Raw genomic sequence first — 24,484 nt, forward strand, 5'->3', positions numbered from 1 at the left:
TGGAATGTGGATGAGACTGAAGGCTGGTAGATCAAGTAGTGGCTGGCACAATAGTTTGGGTGAGAGACAGTGAAAGCGGACTTGAGAAATAGATTTGAAAGTAAAGGAGGAGGAGGCATTCAAATAGAGGCAGAGAGAATAGTTGGAGATGAAGGTTACAAGCTCTTATTTCAGTAGGTCAAGGAGGTATTACCATCTCCTAAGGAATTTATTTCAAAATTGGCCTCCCCATCATGATTTTGTAAAATCTGCACCTGTGTCTCCTAATCTCAGACTGCCAGGCAGGATAACTCCACTAGTTTTTTAGAGTGAAATTATGGTTTTTCTGTTTCTATTTTTTTAGTACACATGTGATATCTGGAGCTTGGATACCAGCAACCACAAATGATTCTTCCTAGTTTATTAGAAAAGTTTTTCTTATGTCAAGTCATGGTGTAAACTATAAAAGGTGTTGTAAGCTACAGAAGGGATGGGGCCTTGGCTGAGTAGCTCAGGTGGTTAGAACATTGTCCTGATATGCTAAGGTTGTGGGTTCAATCCCTGGTCAGGGCACATACAGGAGACAGCCAATAAACGCATAAATATGTGGAACAACAAATCAATATTCATCACTCCCTTCTTCTGTCCCTCTAAAATTAATAAAAACTTTTTTAAAGGGACAGGAAGAAGAGGGAGAGGATAGCCTCTGAGGTGTCCAACTATCCCAGCATCCCTATGCTGGAGGAGCTTTGTGCAGCAGGTGCTCTCCCAGTACCTGAACACAGGTTCTGGGCTTCTAGAAAGATTCTCGGCTGAGTTGTACGTGCTGCTGCTTGATGAGTGGTTCTTTGTGCAGTTCCTCCCTCCCTTCCTACAGGCTCCTTTGATCTCACTAACCACTTGAGCGTCCCTCTTGCAGCCTCTTTCATCATCCTTTCTCCCTCTCTCTGGTGTTAGGTAATCCCCACTCACCCAGCCTAGGTCTGCACAAGCAAAATACTCCTAGTAGACTACAGGCTGGGGAGTCAGCACCTTTCTGATTTTTCCTAGGTAACCAGCTCTCTTGCACCTATGGCCTTGATTTTTTTTTTAAGTATGATTTTCTTTGTACTAAAACCATACCAAAACATAGAAGCATAAATGCCCTCTTGAAGCTAAAATAGTTTTCAATTGGAGTTAGTTTAACGCATATATTTTCAGTTAAGGCATAAATTAGAGCTATTGTGTCACCCTTGGGAAACTTTTTATAATATAATAGGTACCATAGAATGATTACTTTAAAGGAAGTTTAACCTGGGATCAAACATATTCTTCTAAAGGGCCTCCCTTTATTCTCTCTTATTTCCTAAAGCTTTCTCTGATGTGGTTGTGCTGAAAACTGAAGCAGGTTTTTTTTTTTAAAAAGCTTTTTAAAGAAAGTGGGCCTGTAAAATAAAGCCAGAAAGGCAGAGTTCCTCCATGCTTTTATCAATGGTTCAAGATCTTGGGAAATCTAAATTCCATAATAACATCTAGGAATTTTTTAAATATTCACTCATTATTTCATTCAATATTTATTTATTTTATTTTTTACTGACTTGATAGAGAGAGGGAGGGAGAGAGAGAGAAGCATTGATTTGTTGTTCCACTTATTTATGCATTCACTGGTTGCTTCTTGTGTGTACCCTGTGACCAGACATGGAACCTGCAACTTTGGCATATCGGGCCGATGCTCTAACCAGCAGAGCTACCAGGCCAGGGCCCATTCAATGTTCATTGGAGCCCCACTGTGTTCTATGACCTGTGCCAAGTGCTGGGGATACAAAGAAAAAAAAGAATACTCCTTTTTCAAAATTTATTTATTGATGTTAGCAAGAGGAAGGGAGGGATAGGAGAGAGAGTTCCACTTATTTATGCATTCATTAATTGATTCTTGTATGTATCCTGATCAGAGATTGAACCAGTAGTGATGGTGTATGGGGATGATGCTGTAACCAACTGACCTACTGGGCTAAGACAGGAAGAATACTCCTTTAAGAACATGCCACCAGGACTAAGTCTAAAATAAACAAAGACTGGGAGACATCTGTCTGGAAATGGAGGAGAAATTCACAGGATTGAAAAAGAAGTTGGTGCTTCAGTTCATTAAGCTTCCATTCTTGTCTAGGAAAGGCTGATTTCATCATCAATTTCTCAGTAAAATTGCTAGTGGCCCAAATTCATGTGTGCTGTGTGACAATTCACTGGTTTGAGATTTAGAGTTGGCAATGGGAGGATACCAAAGCTTCTATTTGCTTTTGGTATTGTCGACCATAAGAAGGGAATTCTAGAGCAAAAAAATCTATTGCCCTTCCCCTGGTCATGTACAAGTTGTTTAAGCTTAGGGAAGCCATCTATCTTCCTCCCTTTAACTACAAAGTGAGAAAACATACCTATCATCCATCTTTTGATAAAGTTTCATGAGGTTTTTGATAAAGTTACACATCCATGTAAACAAATAGTTACAAGACACTGCACTAACAGCATGAATAATGGGCTGTGCAGTTAACAGTGGAGGGACCACACCACACCATTCCTGTGAAGTGGGTGTAAGAGACTAAATAGAAAAGGCAACATTTATAAATGTTGGCAAGGATGTGGAGACAAGAGAACCCTTGCACACTATTGATGGGAATGTAAATTAGTACAGCCATTAAGGAAAACAGTATAAACAGTACATATAAATAATGGTAGATTACATCAGCCTTTAAAAAGAAGGAGAATCTGTCATTTGAGACAATGTGGATGAACCTGAGGACACTATGCTAAATGAAATAAGTCATGCACAGAAAGACAAATACTCCATGATATCACCTATGAGTAGAATGTAATATAGTCACACTCACAGAGGCAGAGTATCAAATGGCAGTTACCAGGGCTTGGGGGTGTGGGGTATGGAAGGGGAGAATGGGAGATGTTCAAAGGGTACAAAGTTCCAGTTACCTAGGGTGAATAAGTGTAGAGATCTAACATACAACGTGACGTCTATAATTTAAAATACCGTACTGAATAATGGAAACATGCAAAGACAGTAGATTTTAGATGCTCTCATCACGCACAAAAAAGGAACTATGTGAAGAGATGATATGTTAACTAGCTTGACTATAGCAATTATTCCTGTATGTATATCATATCATCGTATTGTACACCTTAAACATATACATGGTTAAAAAGTATTAGAAATTACAGAAATTAGTAGGGCGACCAGGTCATAAACAGACACCTATAAAGCAGTGAGGAATTCCGGTCACAGAGGTACAAAGACTCCATGTGTGAAGGGAGTACCTGGTCACATGAAGTCAACATCAAGTGAAATAACATATATGCAGTTATTTTTATTGTTTTTATTATAATTGCTGCTACTGTCACTGTTTTCATTATTATTGTTGTTGTTTTTAGCAGGAACATGTGTAAAAATTGGTAAATATGAATGGGGCTTCAGAGATAGGGAGTTTGCTTTATTGTCAGAAACTTTGCCAAGATTTTTTTACCTATTGTTTTATCAGTCCTTCCTATGATGAAATTCCAAGGAGCTACAAAGGGTTGGGCAGAGTTGCTAAGACACCATCTAAAGAGTCAAATTCACAGTTAAGCGATGCACTGAGCATAATGCATTGCACACAGTGGTCACACAATAAAAAATAGTTACTATCGATTATTATGGGGCAATTGAATGTCAGAAAAGTCCACTTCGGATGAATCAGCTTCCCTTCCCACCCATTCAGCTTTTAAATAGTAGTTAGAAGTCGGATTTCCATGTTCTGTGTTAGGTGCTAGAATGAATTAATCAGACAGGATCTCAGTCCTTGAGGAACTCACAGTTAAATACGGGAAAGAGATAGTAACTATATAATACGGTAGATGAAACAGCAGGATTGTGTGCCACGTGTCTGGGCAAAAAGAGATGGCAATTAATTCTGCCTGGAGAAAGCCGTGAGGGTGACACTTAAGCTGTAGTGAGGGCGGAGTCTGAGGGGGATTTCTGGACAAAGAGTCTCAGAAACTGCCGGAACCAATGTGCTGCGGGAGTGGAGTGAGTCTCGGTCGGATATTGTTACTGGACCCAACCAAGGCCGTCTTGCCGGTACCGTCAGCCGATCCGGGAGCGCAGCCGCTTGCACGGATCTTCAGCTTACACAATAAAAGGCCGCCGCAGCAAAGGATGAACGGAGCTCTGGGAAAGGTAACGTGAGTTCTACGCACGCCAGGCGCAAGGGTTTGGTGTGCGGAGCAGAGCTGGGAGATGGCCCGGGCCATCAGCGCCTCTGCAGACATCCGGATGTAGACACTGGCGAGAACCTGGCTCTTCCCGGCAGCACATGCGGCGTCTTGTAATCAAAGGGTTGTGCTCCCTCCTCTCCACTCCGGGCGCACTCGGCCTCACATTCCCGCGCGCCACGCACCTGCCGCTAGCCACCCTCCTCGCCCCTTGGCCTGGAAATATAAGATTCCCACTATGGGAGTCACGACACCAGGAGAGGTCCCAGTATGACCTTGAGTAGGTCACTTGATTTTTGCGTTAACTCATCAATTTCCAGATTTTTTTCCCCCGAAGAATACCGTTTTGGCTTGCTGAACTGATTGCGATGCGAGGCTACTTGGGGATGAGGAAAGGGTGGTGATAAAATACATTTTACTTATAAAACCTTATTCAAATGACTGCAGTAAAACCGTATGAACCACCATAAATGCATCCCTTGGCCTTCCCGTGTCCTCCTAACAGATTTCAGTTGTGCTTTTTCAGTTGTATTATGCTGCTTGGTAAATTAATGACTTATTTTTAGCAATTTATGTTAAAATGTTATTTTATGTATTAATTGTAGAGACTCTATCTCCATGATGCACAGATTAGCATGATCATTGCTGCTCATGATCTACTAGTACTTACCTCTGGCAGCCCCTGAATTTCTATAGCTTTGTTTCCTTAAGGGCCTAACCTTCCTATCATTCTGTATGAAATAACTCACTGTAGTTCACCTTAGCCAAATGTTGAGAGTTGGGCCAGATCTGGTGAAAGAATAATAGGGGGAAAATCCTCAAGTTTCAAAAATCTATTGTTAATGATAGTCAGATTGGTGAGTCAACACTTCTGTGTTTGCCGTGTTCCTGAGGAATGCTGAAAGGGAGGTATCATTTTTCAAGGAATCCTTTTTTTTTTTTAACCATTCCATACTCCAGGAGAGCCCATAGAAATATGTCATTAGGCTATTACCTGAAGATATAAGGGCAGAAGGGCCCTTCTAAGTCTGATGCCATTTTCCCCTTCTAGACTCCTTTGCAGACTACGCTTCCATTACTCTGCTGCTTTATCCAGATAGTTTCTCATTTATTTCCCAAATGCTGAATTCCTGATTCTTGATCTTGTGCAGTCTTCTCACTTGGAGTGCCCTTGCCCTTCTTACCATTTATCCAAATGCTCCTTCCTTCAAGGCCCAGCTCATCTCCTCTGTTCTGGAAAATGTTTCTGACTACTCCAGCTAATGTGCCTGTTTATTTTCTGAGCTTCCAACTTTGGTATTATGTTTTGGTACCTAATCATGTGCAGTCTATGGCCATCCTTGTCTCAGCCTGTCTGGAAGTGTTAGTTAATACTTTACAGTTATAAGGAAAACCAGTGGGATTTGCATCAGACCTAGGTTCTATCTCTTGCTACCTATATGACCATAGGCAGGTTATTTGACTTCTCTCTGCTTCAGTTTCTCATCTGTAAAATGCAGATCATGATGCTCACTGTATAAAATTGTTGTTTATAATTTAAACGTTTATAGAAGACAATGTAGGAGTAATTTGTAAGATGTGAAGGACTATACACATGGGAATATTGATCTTATTCTGTAATTAATAAAATGCTTCATTTGCATAATTTGATTTGATCTTCATGATATTCTGAGATGATCCTGGCAGATATAGGATAAGGAGATGGAAGCTACTGGCAATGTCTGGTACCCAATAGGTTCTCAAATGTTCTCCTGAGTGCCTGAATGAATGAACACCTTGCTTATAGGGCAATAGCCTCTTAAGTGGTAGTGCTGACACTAGAGCCTAGATTTCCTACCCCTCTAAGACGTCACTGCCTTTCCTCTTGTGAGTATTTCACATCTCCCTAATTTGATCATAATCTTGGTTTTCCTCATCTGTGAAATGAAGAATGAAAGCCTTCCTTGATCTTCCCAGTTGTCGGTCCTTCCTTTTATTTATCTATCTATCTATCTATCTATCTATCCATCCTCACCCTAGGATATGTTTATTGATTTTAGAGAGAGGAAGGGGGAAAGAGAGAGAGAGAGAGTAACAATGATGCAAGAGAGAAACATTGATCCATTGCTTCCTGTATGCACACTGGCCAGGGATCAAACCCTCAACCTAGGTATGTGCCCTGACCAGGGATCGAACCTGCAACCTTTTGGTGTATGGGACAGTGCTGCAACCAGCTGAGCCTCTCAGCTAGGGTGTCAGTTTTTCCTTTTTTTTATGACCTATAGAGTCCATCATACTGCTCTCACATTGCAATATAATAAGTAATTTGCACATCTACTATCCTCACTGGAAATATATGGGGATAGTTAACTGTATTTTCTTCACATCTGTATGTACTCAATCTACAGTGTACTTGGCTTAAAGTAGGTACCTGATAAATATTTAATGAATAAGTGAATGAACAAATGTTGACATTACATGGTATGTACATGGTAGAACTGATACTAATACTTCAAACTTTTAGTTCTCTTTCTTTGGGACCCTAAGATGTTTTTAGCTTATAATCATCTCAGGCTTTAGATGAGTGAGAAGCCCTGCTTTACTGGAATAAAACTGGGTGGAATCATGTACCTCTTTGGGTCAACAGAAGTAGTAGAGCAGGGTAGAGCTAAGACACTAATGCTGATTTTTATCAAAACCCAGAATACATATTGACTGATCAAGATGACAGCCCAGAAATAGCAACTCTGGGGACAGATCTCATCGTTCAAGTGAAAACATTGAAGGCTAACATGGAGCAGAGTTCATATGAACACATGACAGACCAACAGATATGAATTAGGAGGACAGAAGAGGATGGAAATGGGAAATAAATTTACAGTGTCTTGGAAGGCAGGGAGTCCAAAATCCCAGTAAAATTGTCAAAAAGTTCACTGTATCCTGGTCATTACTAGACTTTAAGTGGAGGACAAGGACATTTTGCTATTATGTTCTATTTCTGGTTCTATTTTATGTTCTATGTCTTCAGCATCTGTCACACACTAACATATATGTTGTTTAATAAACGAGGAGCTGAACTGTCACCACCACTATCACCCCTGCTATCTATTTGACCTTCAACAGTGTGCCTTGTACTTGCTAAGCCCTTTTTATATATTATCTAATTAATTCATGTCAACAACTCTGAAGTAAATATTTTTATAACTTCCATAGAGATTAGGAAGTGAGGTTTGAAGGCATTTATTAATTCAATCAGTAAGTAATTATTGAGGACTTGATATGTTTATAGAGTGTGCCAGATGCTGGGATGTAGCAGTTTTCTGTTTTCATGGAACTTGTATTCCTAGCAAAAGAGACAGACTAATTATAACTCATTGTGATAAATGCCACAAAAGAAAGATTCTGAGTGCTGTATGAATGAGTAACAACAGAATCCAAGCAAGTCTGCATAGTCAGAAAAGTATTCTGGAGGTTGTTACATGACTAAGACTTAAAGAATGATAGAATTTAGACAGGGATAGGATGTGCAAAAATCCTGAAATGAGAACACACTGGGAGTTTCAGAAGGCCGTGAGGAAACTGGGAGGGAGAGAAGCACTGGGGCTTGGATCAAGGAAGAGTGTGCAGGGAAGTATCGAGATGAGAGTTGGGGCGATAGTAGGGCAGTGGACTTACATTTCAGGGGATGACCACAGGTATTTTGAAACTGAATTTAGTCCTGGATGAAGTTAGGGAATTGGGTTCAACCAGAGCTCAGCTGTGGCCTGGAAGTGCCATCTAGAAGTTACGATGTAAGGCCAGATATTTCTTTTAAAAAAAAAATTGAGATATTGCCCTGGTTGGTGTGGCTCAGTGGATTGAGTGCCAGCCTGTGAACTAAAGGGTCGCCAGTTCTATTCCCAGTCAGGGCACATGCCTGGGTTGCAGGCCAGGTCCCCAGTAGGGGGTGCGTGTGGCAACCACACATTGATATTTCTCTCCCTCTCTTCCTCCCTTCCCCTCTCTCTAAAAAAAGAAATAAATAAAAATAAATAAACAAAAAATATTAAGGTATAATTCACATACCATAATATTCACCCTTTAAACTTGGAAAGTTCAGTGGTTTTTAGTATATTCACAAAGTTGTACAGCCATCCCCACTAACTTAATTCCAGAACATTTTCATCACTCAAAAAAGAAACCCGGTACCCATAACCAGTCACTTATTACCCAGTCCCCATGTCTATCCTCTGGTAGCCACTAATCTACTTCCTGTGTCTGTGGAATTGTCTGTTCCGGTCATTTCATATAAGTGAAATCATACGGTATCTGAGGACAGGTATTCCTTAACTGACTTGCCGAAGATCATACAGCTAGTAAAATGCAAGTGCTGTTATTCACACCCACATCTCTGCAGGTCTGTAACCAGTGCTCCTAACTGCCATAAGGACTCAGTGCAAAGACAGATTTCCTTTTTTTTTTTTTTTAAAGATTTTATTTATTTATTTTTAGAGAGAGGGGAAGGGAGGAAGAAAGAGCAGGAGAGAAACATCAATCTGTGGTTGCCTCTCATGGACCCCCAATTGGGGACCAGGCATGTGCCCTGGGCTGGGAATCGAACCTGCAACCCTTAGGTTCGCAAGCCAGCACTCAATCCACTGAGCCGCCCCAGCCAGGGCCAGATTTCTTTTTAAAAGGATTTTATTTATTTATTTTTAGAGAGGGGAAAGGAGAGAGAAAGAGAGGAAGAAAAACATCAATGTGTGGTTGCCTCTCACGCACTCCTTACTGGGGACCAGGCCCGCATCCCACGCGTGTGCCCTGACTGGGAATCAAACTGGTGACCCTTTGGTTTGCAGGCTGGCACTCAATCCACTGAGCTACACCAGCCAGGGCCAAAGACAGATTTTGATAGTCAATGTATTAAACATCTTCAGAAGAGAATGGCTAAAGGAAAACTATAAACAAAAACAGTTTTGAAAGAACTTAAGAAAAGATCAGCTAGAACACATTTACTAGCTATGGGCATTGGACAAATTAATGCACCTTTCTGAGCCTTGGTTTCCTCACAGTAAAATGGGAGCAAAAATATTTACCTAACAGAATGGTTATGAGCATTAAAGGAAATAATGTTTGGTAAATAGCAGGTACTCAACAAATAGTAGGATTATTTAGGCTATTATTAGCATATGAATTTCACTAATATAAACTGGTATTACTCTTTCAAGAGGTAGTGTGGCAGAATGGAAAATGTGGGCTTTGTATTCAGTCTGACTTGGGTTAGAATTCTAGGCACCTCTTACCAAGCCTCTAACTTCGGGCAATTTACCTAAGCCTCTATATTTTCCTCTATAAAACAGAGGCAACTATGTCAATAATACCTCTATCAAAGGATTGGTATAAAGAGGAATTGAAATAGTATGTGTAAAGTGCTTAGCACAAAGGATGTACTCATAAATAATAGTAAAAAAAGCATTTTAAATAATAATTGTTAATATACAAATATATTCTGTTAACCTTCATAAAACAGCTCTCAGTTGCTTTGCTTATGGGCTCCTGACCCACCGCTGGCAGCCCCCACTCTGGAGCTCTGGTGTCTGAAGCTACTCAGGAACTGTAGGTTTTGCCCCGTGACTTAGCTTTGGTAGCTGTGAAGTCCTTTCCCAGTTCTTGGCTCCCAGATTCCTGGGACAAGTATTTTTGCAACCCATTGTAGCAGCTGTGTCCTCATTCATTCACTCACTTGTGTCACTGCCCTCCTCTTCCATTTGCTCCAGAGCTGAAGCTGCTCTTCCTTTGCTGACTGGAAGGCGGGGGTATTTGTGGGTACAGTCCCAAAATAGATTCCTTTGGTCCTGATAAATACTGCTAAGCATTGCAGGGAGAGGAAGCAAACTTCCCAGAGCTGAAAAGGAGTGTTCACACCACAGTTTGAATGTCTTCCAGAAAGTTTTCAACCTTTAAGCCTAGCTTTTAGATAATTAAATCCTTTGCTATTGTAGAGACTCAAAAATCTGAACAATTAAAGTGAGGAAAAATTAGTCTCATCTAGATATTTCTTCCCATCCAGTGCCTCCTCTGTTTGAAGTGACCCATTTAAGAATATATTCTGTTCACTGGTTTTCTTTTTCTTTTTTTAATTTTATTTATTTTTTAGAGAGAGGAGAAGGGAGGGAGAAAGAGAAGGGAAAGAAACATCCATGTGTGAGAGAAACATCCATAGGTTGCCTCTTACACACCCCCAACTGGGGACCTGGCCCACAACCCAGACATGTGCTCTGACCAGGAATCGAACTGGCGACCCTTTGGCTTGAGGGAAGATGCCCATCCCACTGAGCCGTACCACTTAGGGCTGTACACTGGATTTCTCTTCTGCCTTGTCATGGTTGGTATATAGATCTTGGGCCTGGAGGACCCTTAGAGTCACTTGCTCTAATTCCAGAGATGAGAAGTACCAGCCAAGGTATTGTTGACAAAAGGTTGCTGCCACCAATCCAATGCCAACAGGAGTCCCCATTTTGGGGCATGGTGAAGGGGTAGAAAGCTTATTCACACGAACAGTTTGCAAACCCAGGAAACACAGCCTCTGATGGACACTGAAAGTGTGCTCCATGAACACAAAGGAGAAGCCCATTTATATAAAGAAAGCCCTGGCCCTACCCTGGCTGGTGTGGCTCAATTGGAGCATCATCCTGTGCACCAAAAGGTCTTGGGTTTGGTTCCCAGAGACAACTAATGAATGTTTCTTTCTCATATCGATGTCTCTCTCTCTCAAAGCATTAGAAAAAAAAAGTCCTTAGGTGAGGATTAAAAAAGATAGTCTACCCTGGCTGGTGTAGCTCAGTGGATTGAGCACAGGCCTGCAAACCAAAGGGTTGCTGGTTCAATTCCCAGTCAGGCCATATGCGTGGGCTGGGGGCCTGGTCCCCCATTAGGGGTGTGTGAGAGGCAACTACACATGGATGTTTCTCTCCCTCTCTTTCTCCTTCCATCCTTATCTACAAAAATAAATAAATAAAATCTTTAAAAAAAAAAGTCCATGCCCTGATCCCTGGTTGGTCCTTTTTTATGCAAATGAGGACTCCAAATTCCCACAGTCTGATTGGTCCAAAAAGCTTGTCCCGATTGGTCAGAGTCCTGTGTTCAGATTGGTCAGTAAATATGCAAATGAGGATATAGTTGTGCAGTTCTGACTGGATGAGGCAGGTCTCGGCCCATTGGTCAAAATACAGTACACTCCTTTATAAGGGTTGATTGGAAAGTCAGGAACACAGTGCCAGAGGGTGGCAGCTCAGTCTATGCCTTTTCCCTCAACTGTGGAGGGCATCAGAGGCCTCTTTCACCAGTGGCAGGAATTTGGGCCCAGTTAAACATGAGGAGTCCCTTGCAGTTGTTTTGCTTCTCGAGGTCCACGGTATGGTAGTCAGTGGTGGGGGAGCCAGCTGGAGTTCCTGTCTCCTGGAGACACAGTTACCTACTCTCTATCTTTTATGTTAGGTTAAGCACTTTGTACACATACTTTACAGTCTTTTAGTATCTGATTCAATTGTGATTTTTAGGATTGTCTATATACTTTGCCCTTCCTTCCGCCTATTTATATCCTTCCCAATCTTCATGACCTCATATTCTCTGGGAGACTTTTCCTAAATGTAATCATTTCCTATGCACCAACACATTCATTTATGAGAGAAAGGGTGTAAAATAGTTAGAAAATTATTTGCTTTGAAGTCAGAGAAACCTAAGATCCTTTGCTAGTTCTCACAGTAGCTGTTTGGTTTTGGGTAAATTACTTAATCTCGGTTTCCTCAACTACAAAATGGGATAATAATACTTAACCTATAAAGGAATTATGATTTAGACATGTGGTAGGTACTCAACAAAAGATGTGGGTGTGCCCTAACTGATGTGGCTCAGTGGGCTGGGCATCATTCCATAGGCTAAAAGATGGTGGGTTTGATTCCCAGCCAGGGCACACGCCTGAACTGTGGGCCTGGTCCCTGACTGGGGGCGTGCAAGAGGCAACCGATAGATGTATCTCGTGCACATCAATGTTTCTCTCCCTCTCTCTCCCCCACCCCCTCTCTCTAAAAGTAAGCAAATAAAATTTTAAAATAAAAAGATGTGGGTGCATAACAGGTGGTAGCATCGATTATCACTCATTCACTTCTTTCTAATCATTTATTTATTCAGCAAAACAAACCTTGATTGAATGTCTACAATGCCCGGGAGGAACACGACATGACCCTTGCCCCTGAGGATCTCTTGGTTTAGTGTAGTGGTCTGTGGGTGATGTGCAGAGTTTCAGTCTTTGGAAGTAGCATGCAAACTTTTGTAAGTCCATGCCTGTGTGTGTTTGTCTGGGGAGAAGGTGCATGACTTCGAGCAGATTCTCAGCAATGTCTGTAACAGCCCCAAAGCTAAGAACTTCTGGCCATTTTCACCTGGATTTCCTGCCAGAAGTGCTGGTTGTTCATACCATTTATTGTGACTTAATCATATAATGTTTATACTATTGCTTAGCTCTTTGACAGAAATGTATACCTATATCTCCAATCTTTTGAACTAGAAATTAAGGATTGTGCTTATTACATTTTGCAACAGCTTTATTGAGATATAGTTCAAGTACCACACAATTCACCCATTTAAGGTGTACAATTCAGTGGCTTTTAATATATTAAGAGTTGTGCAGCCATCACTGCAATCAATTTTAGAACATTCATCACTCCAGAAAGAAACCTCATATCCCTTGGCTGTCATCCCCAGCTCCTCAAACCCTCAGTACTAGCCAACCACTGATCCACTTTCTTTCCCTTGAGATTTGCCTTTCCCAGTATTTTCTATAAATGTAGTCATATGTTTGGCCCTTGTGACTAATTTCTTTCACTTAGCATAATGTTTTCATAGTTTATCCATGTTTTTACATTTTTGTTTTCATATTCCCTTGAATATTTAGCACAGTAGTTGGCACATAATAGTCTTTTAAAAAAATTTTTTATTGTTACTCAATTACAGTTGTATGCCTTTTCTCCCCATCCCTCCACCCCACCCCAGCTGAACCCCCCTCCCTCCCCCACCTCCACCCTCCCCCTTGATTTTGTCCATGTGTCCTTTATAGTAGTTCCTGTAATCTCCTCTCCTCACTGTCCCCTCCCCACTCCCCCTGACCATTGTTAGATTGTTCTTAACTTCAATGTCTCTGGCATAATAGTCTTTTTAAAAATAAGCTGTATTTTAGAATAGTTTTAGAATTACAGAAAAGTTGCAAAGATGATACAGAGAATTCCCATATACCTCACATTGTAGTTTTCCCTATTATCTTACGCTAGTATGGTACATTTTTCATAATTAATGAACTAATATTGACATATTATTATTAATTAAAGTCCATTCTTTATTCATATTTCTTTCTTTCTTTCTTTCTTTCTTTCTTTCTTTTTTTTTTTTAACTAATGTCCTTTTTCTTTTCCAGAATCCCATCCAGGTTATTATGTTACATTTAGTTGTCAGGTCTCCTTAGGTGCCTATTGTTTGTGACAGTTTCTCAGATTTTGTTTTTGTATAAAAGGCCTTTAACACATGCATGTTGAAGGAATTGAAATTGTTACCCACAGTAGACAGGATTTTCTCTTTATGTTATGGGACCGAAGGACATTTAGTATTTATTATCTAGTTACTTTATAAAAATAGACTTCCTCTCCCACTCTCCCGTAGTTAAACACTCCCGTAGTAAAGCTATAGTGGTGATCTTTTGAGGGGGTGCCCAAAAGGACAGACTGAGATCGAAATAACTGGGGAGGGGGAACCTCTGGGAGAAAAGCTTCTGTAGCTACTGTCTCTCTCATTATTATTGTTTTGCTGATGTTCTAACACTATTATTACTATTGAGAGAGACAGTGTGTTTTAATAGAGCAAATAGCCTTTGGAGTAAAACAGTTATCTTAGCTACTTACTGACTATAATTTCTTGGACTCTCACCTCCATGGGCTTTCCTTGCCTCACCTATAAAATTGCTTTGCAGTGTTTTGAGAATTAAGGAAGAAGTTAAGAAAGTCTGTTGCATAGTGCCTGTGCTTCGCAGAAGCATAATAGTTGTTGACTGGTGTTAGAAAAAATGGAACAAATTGGAAAGGGGAAATAAGGTTTGTTTGTTTTTTTAAGAAGGCAGCATGGAAGTGGGGGTCCTTTGTTTTTTAAGCATTTTCTGTACTGGATGGAATAAGAAAAAGATGACCTTGGTTTGCCTGCACGTTTGGTATTAACTACGGGACAGCCTCTTTGCTAGACAAGAGCCTTTGGGTCCTTTTGTTTGTGTTCATGGGTTTCTAGCCTCTCTGTGAAGAGGTGCTTGGAAGTTAATCAGTTTGTAAGATTTTCCTAACATGGCTGTTTTGCTGTAGGTGCTGTGTTTGAAGAATGATATCATTTTTAAGCAAGCCTTTCCCCTCTTAAGGTAAGTGTATTAATAACAATACTTATAGTTAATATTTGCATTCTGCTAGGTAGTTCACACAGCATTTTTCTTTCATCATCTCCACTTGCACGTCTGCTGAGTATCTCGAGTGTGAACTCCCCTGCCATCTTGCTCTTTCCCCGTTCTCAGAGAATGACAGCTCCATTCATCTAGTTGCTTGGGCCAAAATCCTTGGAGTCAGCCTTGACATTGTTATTCTCTCACTCTACATCCAATTCTTTAACCAATCCTGTTGGCTCACCTTTTGAGATATTACAGACTAAAACCATGTCTCACCTCCAGTTTCAGGTCTGTTTTGCTAAACTACTAGGGACCAGCTCCTTATCTTTTTTTAAAAAAAAACACTTTTTTTTTTATGTATGAGAATTTTCTTCTTTATCCTTACCCAAGGATATGTTTACTGATTTTAGAGAGGGAGGAAAGGGGACGAAGAAAGAGAGAGAGAACATCAGTGTAAGAAGAGAAATAACGATTGGTTGCCTCCCATATGCACCCTGACCAGGAATCGAACCTGCAGCCTAGGTATGTGCCCTGACCGGGGATTGAACCTGGAAACTTTTGGTGAATGGGATGATGCTCCAACCGACTGAGCCACCTGGCCAGGGCCAGCTTCTTATCTTTTTAACTACCATTATCCTTCCTTCTTATTGGTCTTCCTGCTTTTACTTTCATCTTCTATCCTTAGCACTAAAATCTGAGTAATTCCTTTAAAATCAAGTTAGCTCCTGTCACTTCTCTCTCAGAACTCTCCCACTGAAATAAGAGCTACAGTCCCTACCATGGCTTTCAAGTCTTTATATAACTTATTTCCTCATTGTGTACTGCTACTTACTCAGCTTTAGCCATGCTGGCTCCCTTTCTATTCCTTGATAATCTAGGTGCCCTCCCACCTAAGGATCTTTGCATGTTCCCCCTCGGACACCCATGTGGTTTGCCCTCTAACTTCATTCAGGTTTGTGCCCAAATGTCATCTCATTAGAGCGGCCTTCCCTGACTACCCCTCCGTCAGTCTCTGTCTCCTTACCTTGCTTTATTTTTCATAGCAGGTATCACCACCTGACACATTTCATATATATGTATGTGTGTATATATTTAAATTATCTGTCTTCCTCGCCCTGCCCATTAGACTGTCAGCATCGTATGGATAAAGACTTTCTAGTTTTGTTTACTGCTATATCCCTAGCACCTAGAGTGGTGTTTTGACACATAGTGGCCATTTAATAAATAATTCGTATTGAATTAATAGCTCTCCATAGCGATCTGGTGAAACAGGTGATGTTATCTCAATTTTATGCATAAATAACTGAGGTTCAGAATGGTTAATCGATAGCTCTAAGATGACATAGGTAATATGAGTTGGAGTTAGGATTCAAACCCAAGTTGTTTTTTCACTCTGCATATACAGTGTGCCACCTCTCCACTGGTTTTTCTCTAGATGGTAACGAAGAGAATTCGATAGTTTATTTGTTTCTCTATTCAGCAGAGAGCCGCTGAGTGGCTTATGTGTGGCAGCCACATGATATAAAACAATGAACTGAACATCTTCCTGGACCACAGGACGCTCATGAGCCTGGATGATTTCTTTAATCCTTTACATTTATTGAAGCCTTTTCCCTGTTATTCCCTTTCCATCTTAGTCTGTTGTTGCATTAATCAGTCAGCTATTCAATACGCACTTGCTATGGCACCATGCTAGGCATTTCACATGTTCTCTAATCGAAAAAAATACTATAGGACAAATACAAATACTGTCATTTTACAAAAGAGGAAGCTGGCTCAGAGAGTTTAAGATAGATTTTCAGTCCCATGAGATTATACTATTATCTGCATTTTAAAGGCGAGATAACTGATATACGGAGATATAAAACAACTTGCTTAGGGTCACAGTTTAGAAACGGTAGAGTCAGCATTTAATCACAGGTCTACTTGTCTCTAACTTGTTTGACACTAAGTATAGTGTCGAAGCTTTGCAGGATGCTTAACTAAAATACTCCAATTACTGAGTTAGCCAAACAGAACCATTTTATCCTCCTCCTTGTTCTCTGGCTTCTGTATCCAGTCTGGCTCTCATTGCTGTCCCTTCCTCTCCATCCTCCATGAGCTTGTTCTAATAATGCAAGGCTACTGCCAGAACCACCTCACTGGTTCTCTTGCCTCACCTCTTTACATTCATTTCTCACCTACTGCCAGGGTTAACTTTCCAAAACTTATTTTATTTATTGATTTTAGAGAGAGAGGAAGAGTGAGAATGAGAGAGAGAGAGAAAGAAACATCAATCTGTTGTTCCACTACTTATGCATTAATTGGTTGATTCTTGAATATGCCCTGACCAGGGATTGAACCCACATCCTTGGCATATTGGGATGATGCTCTAACCAACTGAGCTACCCAGCCAGGGCAACTTTCCAAAACTTAAACTTGACCTTATCACTCCCATGCTTAAACTCTGCCAGGAGCTTCCCACTGTGTACGCAGAGTAAAGACCAAACTGCTTAGCACAGAATACAAGTTTCTTCATAACCTGGCCCCTGATTACCTCTTTCACCCTGTTCCCTTCCTTGCTGCTTGAGTTCCCCTTACATAAGCTGCTTGCTGTTCCCCAAACATACCACTTTTATCCCTCTGCCTAGAATGTTTTACCTTAAGGGTAGATAATCGAGAACAGTTCATTTTTAAAGCTCAGCTCAGTTTCAACTCCCTGGTGGAAATGTTCACACTTTCCTTTGTGTTCCACCAAATCTTGTACTTGTTTTTGCTCTGGACCAGTGCTGTACTGTGGCTCGCATTTGTTTACGTACAGTATCTCTCTCCCGACTAGACCACCAATAGAGACAGTTACTTATTTTTGTATCCTCAAGACCTAGCACATTGTCTGACACACAGTACAATAGGTACTTAAAAATATTTGTGAAAGGGAGGGAATAAGGAAATATCCAGCATTGACTTATTATTATTATTATTATTTTTATTGTTGTTCATATTGACTTATCCTTAATGAGGATTTTACAAGTTTGGATAACTGGGCAAGTGAATAGTGGGTATCTGATTGTATTCTACATATGCTCTATCTCTTTTTAGATTCAAAACTTCAGGAGAGAATCCCATCTGTTCTGTAGGTAAGCATTTATTTCCTGGTGTAGTCTGCCTGCTTTTAGTGACTCTCTAACACTCTGTAATAATTTTGTCTAAAAGGATGCCTAACATATCTATGGGAACAGTGGCTGGGACCAAACCCGAGCCCTCACGTGGAATAGGACAGTGGCAAAAACATGAAGTAGTGATGAACAGCAAGAGCTCTGCAGTTAGTTTGGATTCCACTCTACCGCATACTTACTGTGTGACCTTGGCTACAGCCCCATAGCTTGATTTCTCACTTAAAAATTCTTTTTCTTTTTACTTATTGATTTGAGAGAGAGAGAAAGAGAAAATGAGAGAGAGAAACATTGATTGTTGTTCCACCCATCCATGCCTTCACTGGTTGCTTCTTGTTTGTGCCCTGACTGGGGATTGAACCTGCAACCTTAGCTTGTCAGGACGACAGTCTAGCCAGCTGAGCTACCCGGCCAGAGCCGAAGTTCATTTTGAACTACTACGTATTCTGAGGAAGTTTTTTTTAAAAGTTACTATTGAAATTATCAACTGTTAAAAAAGTCTCAAATGTAAATATTCATATGAATGCATATGGTAAAAATAAACTGTACAAAAGATGTATGATAAAAAATTCAATTTTCTTTTATTTCCCAGTCTTACTCCCTAGTAGTATCCACTGATAGCAGTTTCTTAGATATTTTTCAAGTAAGTTTTGTGCAGATAAGAACATATATATAATGTGTATGTATGACTGTATCTTAAAGCTGGATGTTTAGGTGGCATTTAGTTTGTGCTATTTCAAAAAATGCTGCAGCAGCCATTTTTATACTTCATCGTAATCTTGTTCCCGTACATTTGTAAGATTAATTCCTGGAATCGAAATTGCTGAGTCAATGGATTGTGAATTAAAATTTTCGTAACTGTTGTCAAATTGCCTTTCAAAGAAGTTGTGTTAATTTACATTTCTATTTTCTGGCCAAAACTGTATATTATAAAACATCTTATTTTTTTGTTAGTCAACAATTATGTCTTCTTGTAATTTGCATTTCTTGAGTTTGTCACTTTTTCATATTTTTATTAGCCATTTGTATTTCTTTCCTTGTGAACTGTTTATATTTTTTGCCCATTTTTTTCTATTAGATTGTTTGCTTTTTCATTTTTGATCTATAAGAAACTTTTATCTAGGTTTTATATACTAAGGAAATTAGCATTTTTCTGTTATGTATGCTTTGTATGGTTTTCAGTCATCTGTCCCTTGGTTTTGTTTTTGTGTTTTTTGTTACATAGAGGTTTTAAATTTTTATACAGATATGTTTGTTAAATTTTGATTTCCAGATATTCTTTCATGCTTAGAGAGAAAGATCTTCTGTACGCCGAGATTATTTTTAAAAAATCCTTCATGTTATCTTCTTTATTTTTTTTCCTTTAAATATGTGGTCCATATGGAATTAGAATTGGGTAGGAATGCAATTTTATCCCCAGAATGAGCAGTCAGTTGTTTCAACATTAAAACATCCATCTTTTCGTACTCGCTTCAGCAGCACGTGTACTGAAATTGGAACAGCGTAGAGATTAGCGCTGCTCTTGAGCTAGGATGACACGCAAAATCGTGAAGCGTTCCATATTTAAAAAAAACAAGAATACAAAAAAAATCTGTCTTTGTTCCATAGGTTTGAAAATGTCACCTTTATCATATACTAAATTTCCACACAGATACAGGATTATTTTAACTTTATTTTATTTCATTGATCTGTCTGTATATTTGATGCCAGTACCAAGCTGTTTTAATACTACTGGTTACATATAGTTTTGGAGTATAGTTCAGTATTCGATAACTACCTAATTCAGAGGGGGTTTTTTTGTTTGTTTTATTTTGTTTTTAAAGCTGGGATCAAATAGAGCATGTTAAATGCTATTGGAAAAGACCCAATAGGGATCCTTTTGAAGAGATAGGTGGGGGATAATAACATAATTTACTCAGTTTCCTATTTGGCAAAATTTAAGTTGTCTCCAAGAATTTCTAGTGTAAACAATACTATGATGAAGATCCTTGTACATTAGTATTTGTTCCCTTGTCTGATTATTTCCTTAGGAAACCTGAAATTGTTAGATCAGAGGAAATGCACATTTTTTAAGTTATTGATGTGTTATTACCAAATTGCTCACCAGAAGATTGCACCATTTTATATTTCTTTGGTATTTCAGAATCCTTTTTTTATACGTTCATCAATATTATTATTTTTAACATATTTGCTAATGATAAAAAATGCCACCTCTTGTATTTTTAATTTCCATGCATTTGATTAGCAGTTGCTCGAACATATTTTCATACCGGTCATTTATGTTTTCTTGTGCCCATTTTTCAATTGTTGTTAGGGAATCCCAATATTTAGAAGGCTCCAAGGCCCAGGGTAACTGACCAATGTTGGCATGCCAAGATAATTCTACTTGAAAACTTGGCATTTTTTCATGGGTTCTTTGAGATATCTTTAAAGTCAGAAATTTCAAAGTTGAATTGTAATGATGTTCAGGAAAAAAGAGCAGGGAGCAGTGTCCCATTCCTGCCATCACCCTTCATACTTGCTGTGGGCCCTGGGCGCCATCCCAGCTGCTCTCTCCAAGGCAGGGGCTGGATGGTAGTGGATGCCTTTTTCTCACTGATTGAAACATACATAGAGGGGTAGAAGTAGATATTTACAAAGAGGTCTAAAGAGATTAAGTGAAGGGAACTCAGAGTCCTCTCATTACAGCATGGGCAAAAAGGTGGAGGCAGAGAAACAAGGTGTATTGCGGTCCACATAGTTCAGTGTAATTAGAAAACCTGAAAAATGTTTGAGAAGAGATTTTGAAAAAAAAAGTGGGTAGCTGCCAGGGGCAAATCATTGCAGACTGTCTTGGCAAACTATCTCAAGAATCTTAAAATATAAATAAATATATATTTCATATATATATATAAAATATATATACACACATACACACACACACATTTTGTGAGCACATACTATTTGCCAGGTGCTGGGTAGGGTGTGTCAGGGACTAGCAGTCTGTTGAATGAGGAGAATATCCTGTAATTAATTCTTGGCTGGGGCCATGCCAGTGTTTTTCTCGTTTTCTTCTGCATAGCTGTGCTAAAAATACTTGTTCCAATTTTGCAGGAGAAACAATTAAAGTGAATTTGTTTACCCCCATCCTGGATTGATGGGTTGAGTACTCAGTTTAGTAACAAGGACACTGAAGGACAGCAGGCTCTGGCTTATAAACAGGCAGGTGGGAGAAGTCAATATGTGATTACATCCTAGAGTTGTGCTAACTGCAAGATTTTCAAAGCCTCCTTTCGAAACCCTGGGGTTTTGTGTCTAAGAGAAGAGAGTTGCCCGCTCTCTTAGGAGGCTGCAGTGCTAATGTGACAGCAGGAAACCCAGCTTAATGACACACAGCCGAGAGGAAAATTCAGTTGAACTTATCAGAAATCAGAGGCTTTCAAAGTTGTAAATTTTATAATTAAAACAACTGACTAATTAAGCAGGTTAACCACTGGTAATTTAACCAAAACCTTTCATTTAAGGAAGAAAATGGTTAATTTAACAGTAGTTTGAATCGGCTTCTTAATTAACCAGCTGCTCTAATTACAGGAATTGCCCCAAACTGAATCTGAAAGTACCTCCCTGCCAAGGACTTCCCGTACGTGAGAGGCCGTGGCGAGGCAAGCATCTGTGGCGCTCTCACCTGAGATATGTCACTTCCGGTCCTACTTTCTAAAACCACTGGAGGGTTACTGAGTTTCTGTATATTTCAAGATGGTGACTGGTATCTGAGCTTTATTTATACAAAAGATTTTACTGTATACAGGGGTGGGCAAAAGTAGATTTACAGTCATGAGTACGCCAAACAGTTTATTCTTGTATTATTGTTTATTAATTATTGTATTATTTTCCACATGAACCACTGTGAACCTCCTTTTGCTCTCCCCTGTAAAGGAGGCATGGGAGAGCGACAAAGTAGACTCTTGGTGATCTTTGTATGTTTAGGGCAGCAGAAGAGTTTCCCAGAGACTGTGACATTGGAGCTGGCCCTGAAGGCTTGTACGGCTTCAGCAGGCAGAGGGGTGCAGTCCCAGCAGGGCGAGTGTCCAGGGTGACAGGGGCATGAAAAGTGCATGGTTTCTGCAGAGTGGCGAGTGTAGCTGATGCTGAGGAGCAAGGTTTTAAAGGCCTGGAGGAGGAGGAGAATGAGGAGATGAAGTAATTGGAACTAGATTATGAAATCAAGTTTCTTCAACGCTCACCTAAGAAGTGTTAACTTTGGGCAGAAGAAAACCATCAAACATTTTGAAATATGGCAAAAGACCTTTCCTGTCTCATTTGTTGGTGTGTCTGTAGTGACTGGTATGGTGCTTTGCACATAGTAAGTACTTTTTAAAAAAATGTGTGTGTGCAATAAATAGTTGAATTAATGAAAGAAAGTAATTTGATTAGGTCTGTGTTTTAGAAGGATTAATTTGTAAGCTCTGGAGGACGGAATGAGAGAGAGGGATGTGGGTACTTTGAGATCACCGACAATAACTTAACCAAGGCTACCACTTGTATCTCCTATTCCTTCTATCCACACTCCTTCTCCCCAGAACAACCAAAGTGATCTTTTAAAAATATAATAGACATATAATTTCCCTGCTTACGGTTGTTCAGTCTGATATCCAAACCCTAACAAGGCCCAGCGTGGTGTGTTCCAACCCGCTGTTCTGGTTTCTGGTACTCTCTGTGCCCCTCTTGCTTTGTGCCAGTCACGCCGACAGCCTTTTAGTTCCTTGAATGTGCCAAAGCTGTGTCGCACATTGGAGCCTTCACACGTGCTGTTTCCTCTGCCTGGAACGTTCATCCTCTGTCTACTCACTTAATAAACTCCTATTTGCCTTTCAGGTCTCAATTTATTCTATTTATTTTTTTGAATAGGTAATACATGTATGGAACAAATTTTAAAAGATACAAAAGAGTATAAAACAGTAAATGTCCCTCTCCTCCTGCCTTCTAGCCACTTTCCCTCCCTGGGGATAACCACTATTACTGTTTCCCTCTGAATTCTGGTCGTAGTTCACATGTCATTTTTTTCAGACAGGCCTTCCCTGAGACTCCGATCTAAAATAGATATACCGATTGTATTGCCGTAGGCCTCCTGTGCTTTTTCTTTTTATTATTTATCTCAATTTGTAATTTTATATTTATTTTGTGACTTCCATTAATTATATCTTCCTCCCACTAGATCATTAGCTCCATAAGTGGAGTTTTGTTGGCCTTATCTACTTTTACATCCCCAATTCTTAGCATAGTGCCTGGCACATAAGTGTTCAATAATGAAGCCCTTCCTGAGCTTTGCCTGTTTCTGTAAACTCATCTCTTGCCACCCTGCTCCTCATTTTCTGCCGTGAAATTCTGTGTGGCTCTTCCTCACCCCATACCCTGTTCTCTCATCACTAACTCTTAGTCATCCTTCAAGTTTTACTTAAAAGCCACCTGCTCTAAGAATCCTTTCCCAACACCTCAAGACCAGCTTCAGTGCCCCTCCCATGCATAGCCCTCATCACCCTGCGTCGGTATTACTGTTTCCCCAGTAGATCATAGGCTCTTTATTGTAGGGACTCTGCCTTTGTCCATTGTTATAGCCCCAGCTTCTAGGGCATTGCGTGGTACCAACAATTGTGCCATAGATAATGGGTTGGTTATACACTGCACAACTCTGGTGTGTGCTATTCACATGGCTAGGAGGTTATAATCGTCACCGGCTACCCTGATGGGAATTGATAAATATTTATTAAGTGAATGAACATGGTTTGAAGGGTTCAGTGCTTTCTTCAAAGTCTTATTTTGAGGTCATGATAAAATCTTGTTGGATAAGATTAATTTGCAAGGCTCTGGTCTGAGGATCGTTGTGTACCCAACAGGAAGATTTGGATATGAGCTCCTTGGGTGGGGTCCCAAGTTACAGAGTTGAAACTCAGAGGCTCAACAGTCTTAGATTCAGAGAGACAATTTGGGGGGAGGGGCCAAGAACATACCTCAGTTATGTTCACTGCTCCTTGGGAACGAATATCAAAAATTCCTTGAGTAGTATACTTTTACTCTTTTAAGAATGCAGCTTTTACCTCTTCTGAACCTATTTCCCTGAACCCTTTCCCAGTCTCACCCCAGAAGGCTGAGTTAGTTGTTTCTTCCTCTAGGCACTTACTGCCTTGCTTTCATCTCCATTGAAGTATTTTATACAACATAAGATAATTATCTGTTTTCCCATCATCCTTGCCCAGTACACACTGAGTGAGTGTCTCTGGGGAAAGTAGCCTATTTTAGTATCTTTGTCCCAGGTTCTATGCAGTTGTTGGCATGTAATAGTAGATGTGGAATAATGCATATTATAGGACTAATGCATATCCCAGGGTTGTCTGGATAAAATAATGTGATTGTAAATACAGGATTGACTCTGAAGTCAATCTCTGATTGGCCTGGCACAGAGCCAACTTGTGTGGGAACCCATTTTAGAAAGAGAAGCTTAAGAAACATTCCTCTAGAGACTTCTGGTCAAGATGGAGGCGTGGGTAAACACATCTTGCCTCCTTGCACAACCACAGCAAAAATTACAACTAGACTACAAAAAAAAATTATCACCCGGAATCACCAGAAAATAGAGCGGTATGAAAATCTGACAACCAAGGAATTAAAGAGGTCACATTCATCCAGATGGGTAGGAGTGGGGAAGATGGGG

General features: G+C 40.1%; 1 protein-coding gene and 1 non-coding gene across 2 annotated transcripts in view; both read left to right on the top strand.

Annotated features, from left to right (window-relative positions):
* Positions 1-3,997: 3,997 nt before the first annotated feature.
* MRPL48 (mitochondrial ribosomal protein L48) overlaps positions 3,998-24,484 on the top strand; it is a 46,034-nt gene continuing 25,547 nt past the window's right edge. Inside the window, exons 1-3 of the mRNA XM_024572578.3 lie at positions 3,998-4,180; positions 14,571-14,623; positions 17,723-17,760. Coding sequence (XP_024428346.2) covers positions 4,013-4,180; positions 14,571-14,623; positions 17,723-17,760 — 259 coding nt within the window. The 5' untranslated portion in view covers positions 3,998-4,012. The remainder of the gene's footprint in view (positions 4,181-14,570; positions 14,624-17,722; positions 17,761-24,484) is intronic.
* On the top strand, positions 19,260-19,363 carry LOC112316123 (U6 spliceosomal RNA). The gene has a single exon (XR_002975965.2). It is a non-coding gene; the product is annotated as a U6 spliceosomal RNA (small nuclear RNA).

The sequence above is a fragment of the Desmodus rotundus genome, chromosome 5 (genome assembly GCF_022682495.2).
Source record: "Desmodus rotundus isolate HL8 chromosome 5, HLdesRot8A.1, whole genome shotgun sequence".
Lineage (NCBI taxonomy): Eukaryota > Metazoa > Chordata > Mammalia > Chiroptera > Phyllostomidae > Desmodus > Desmodus rotundus.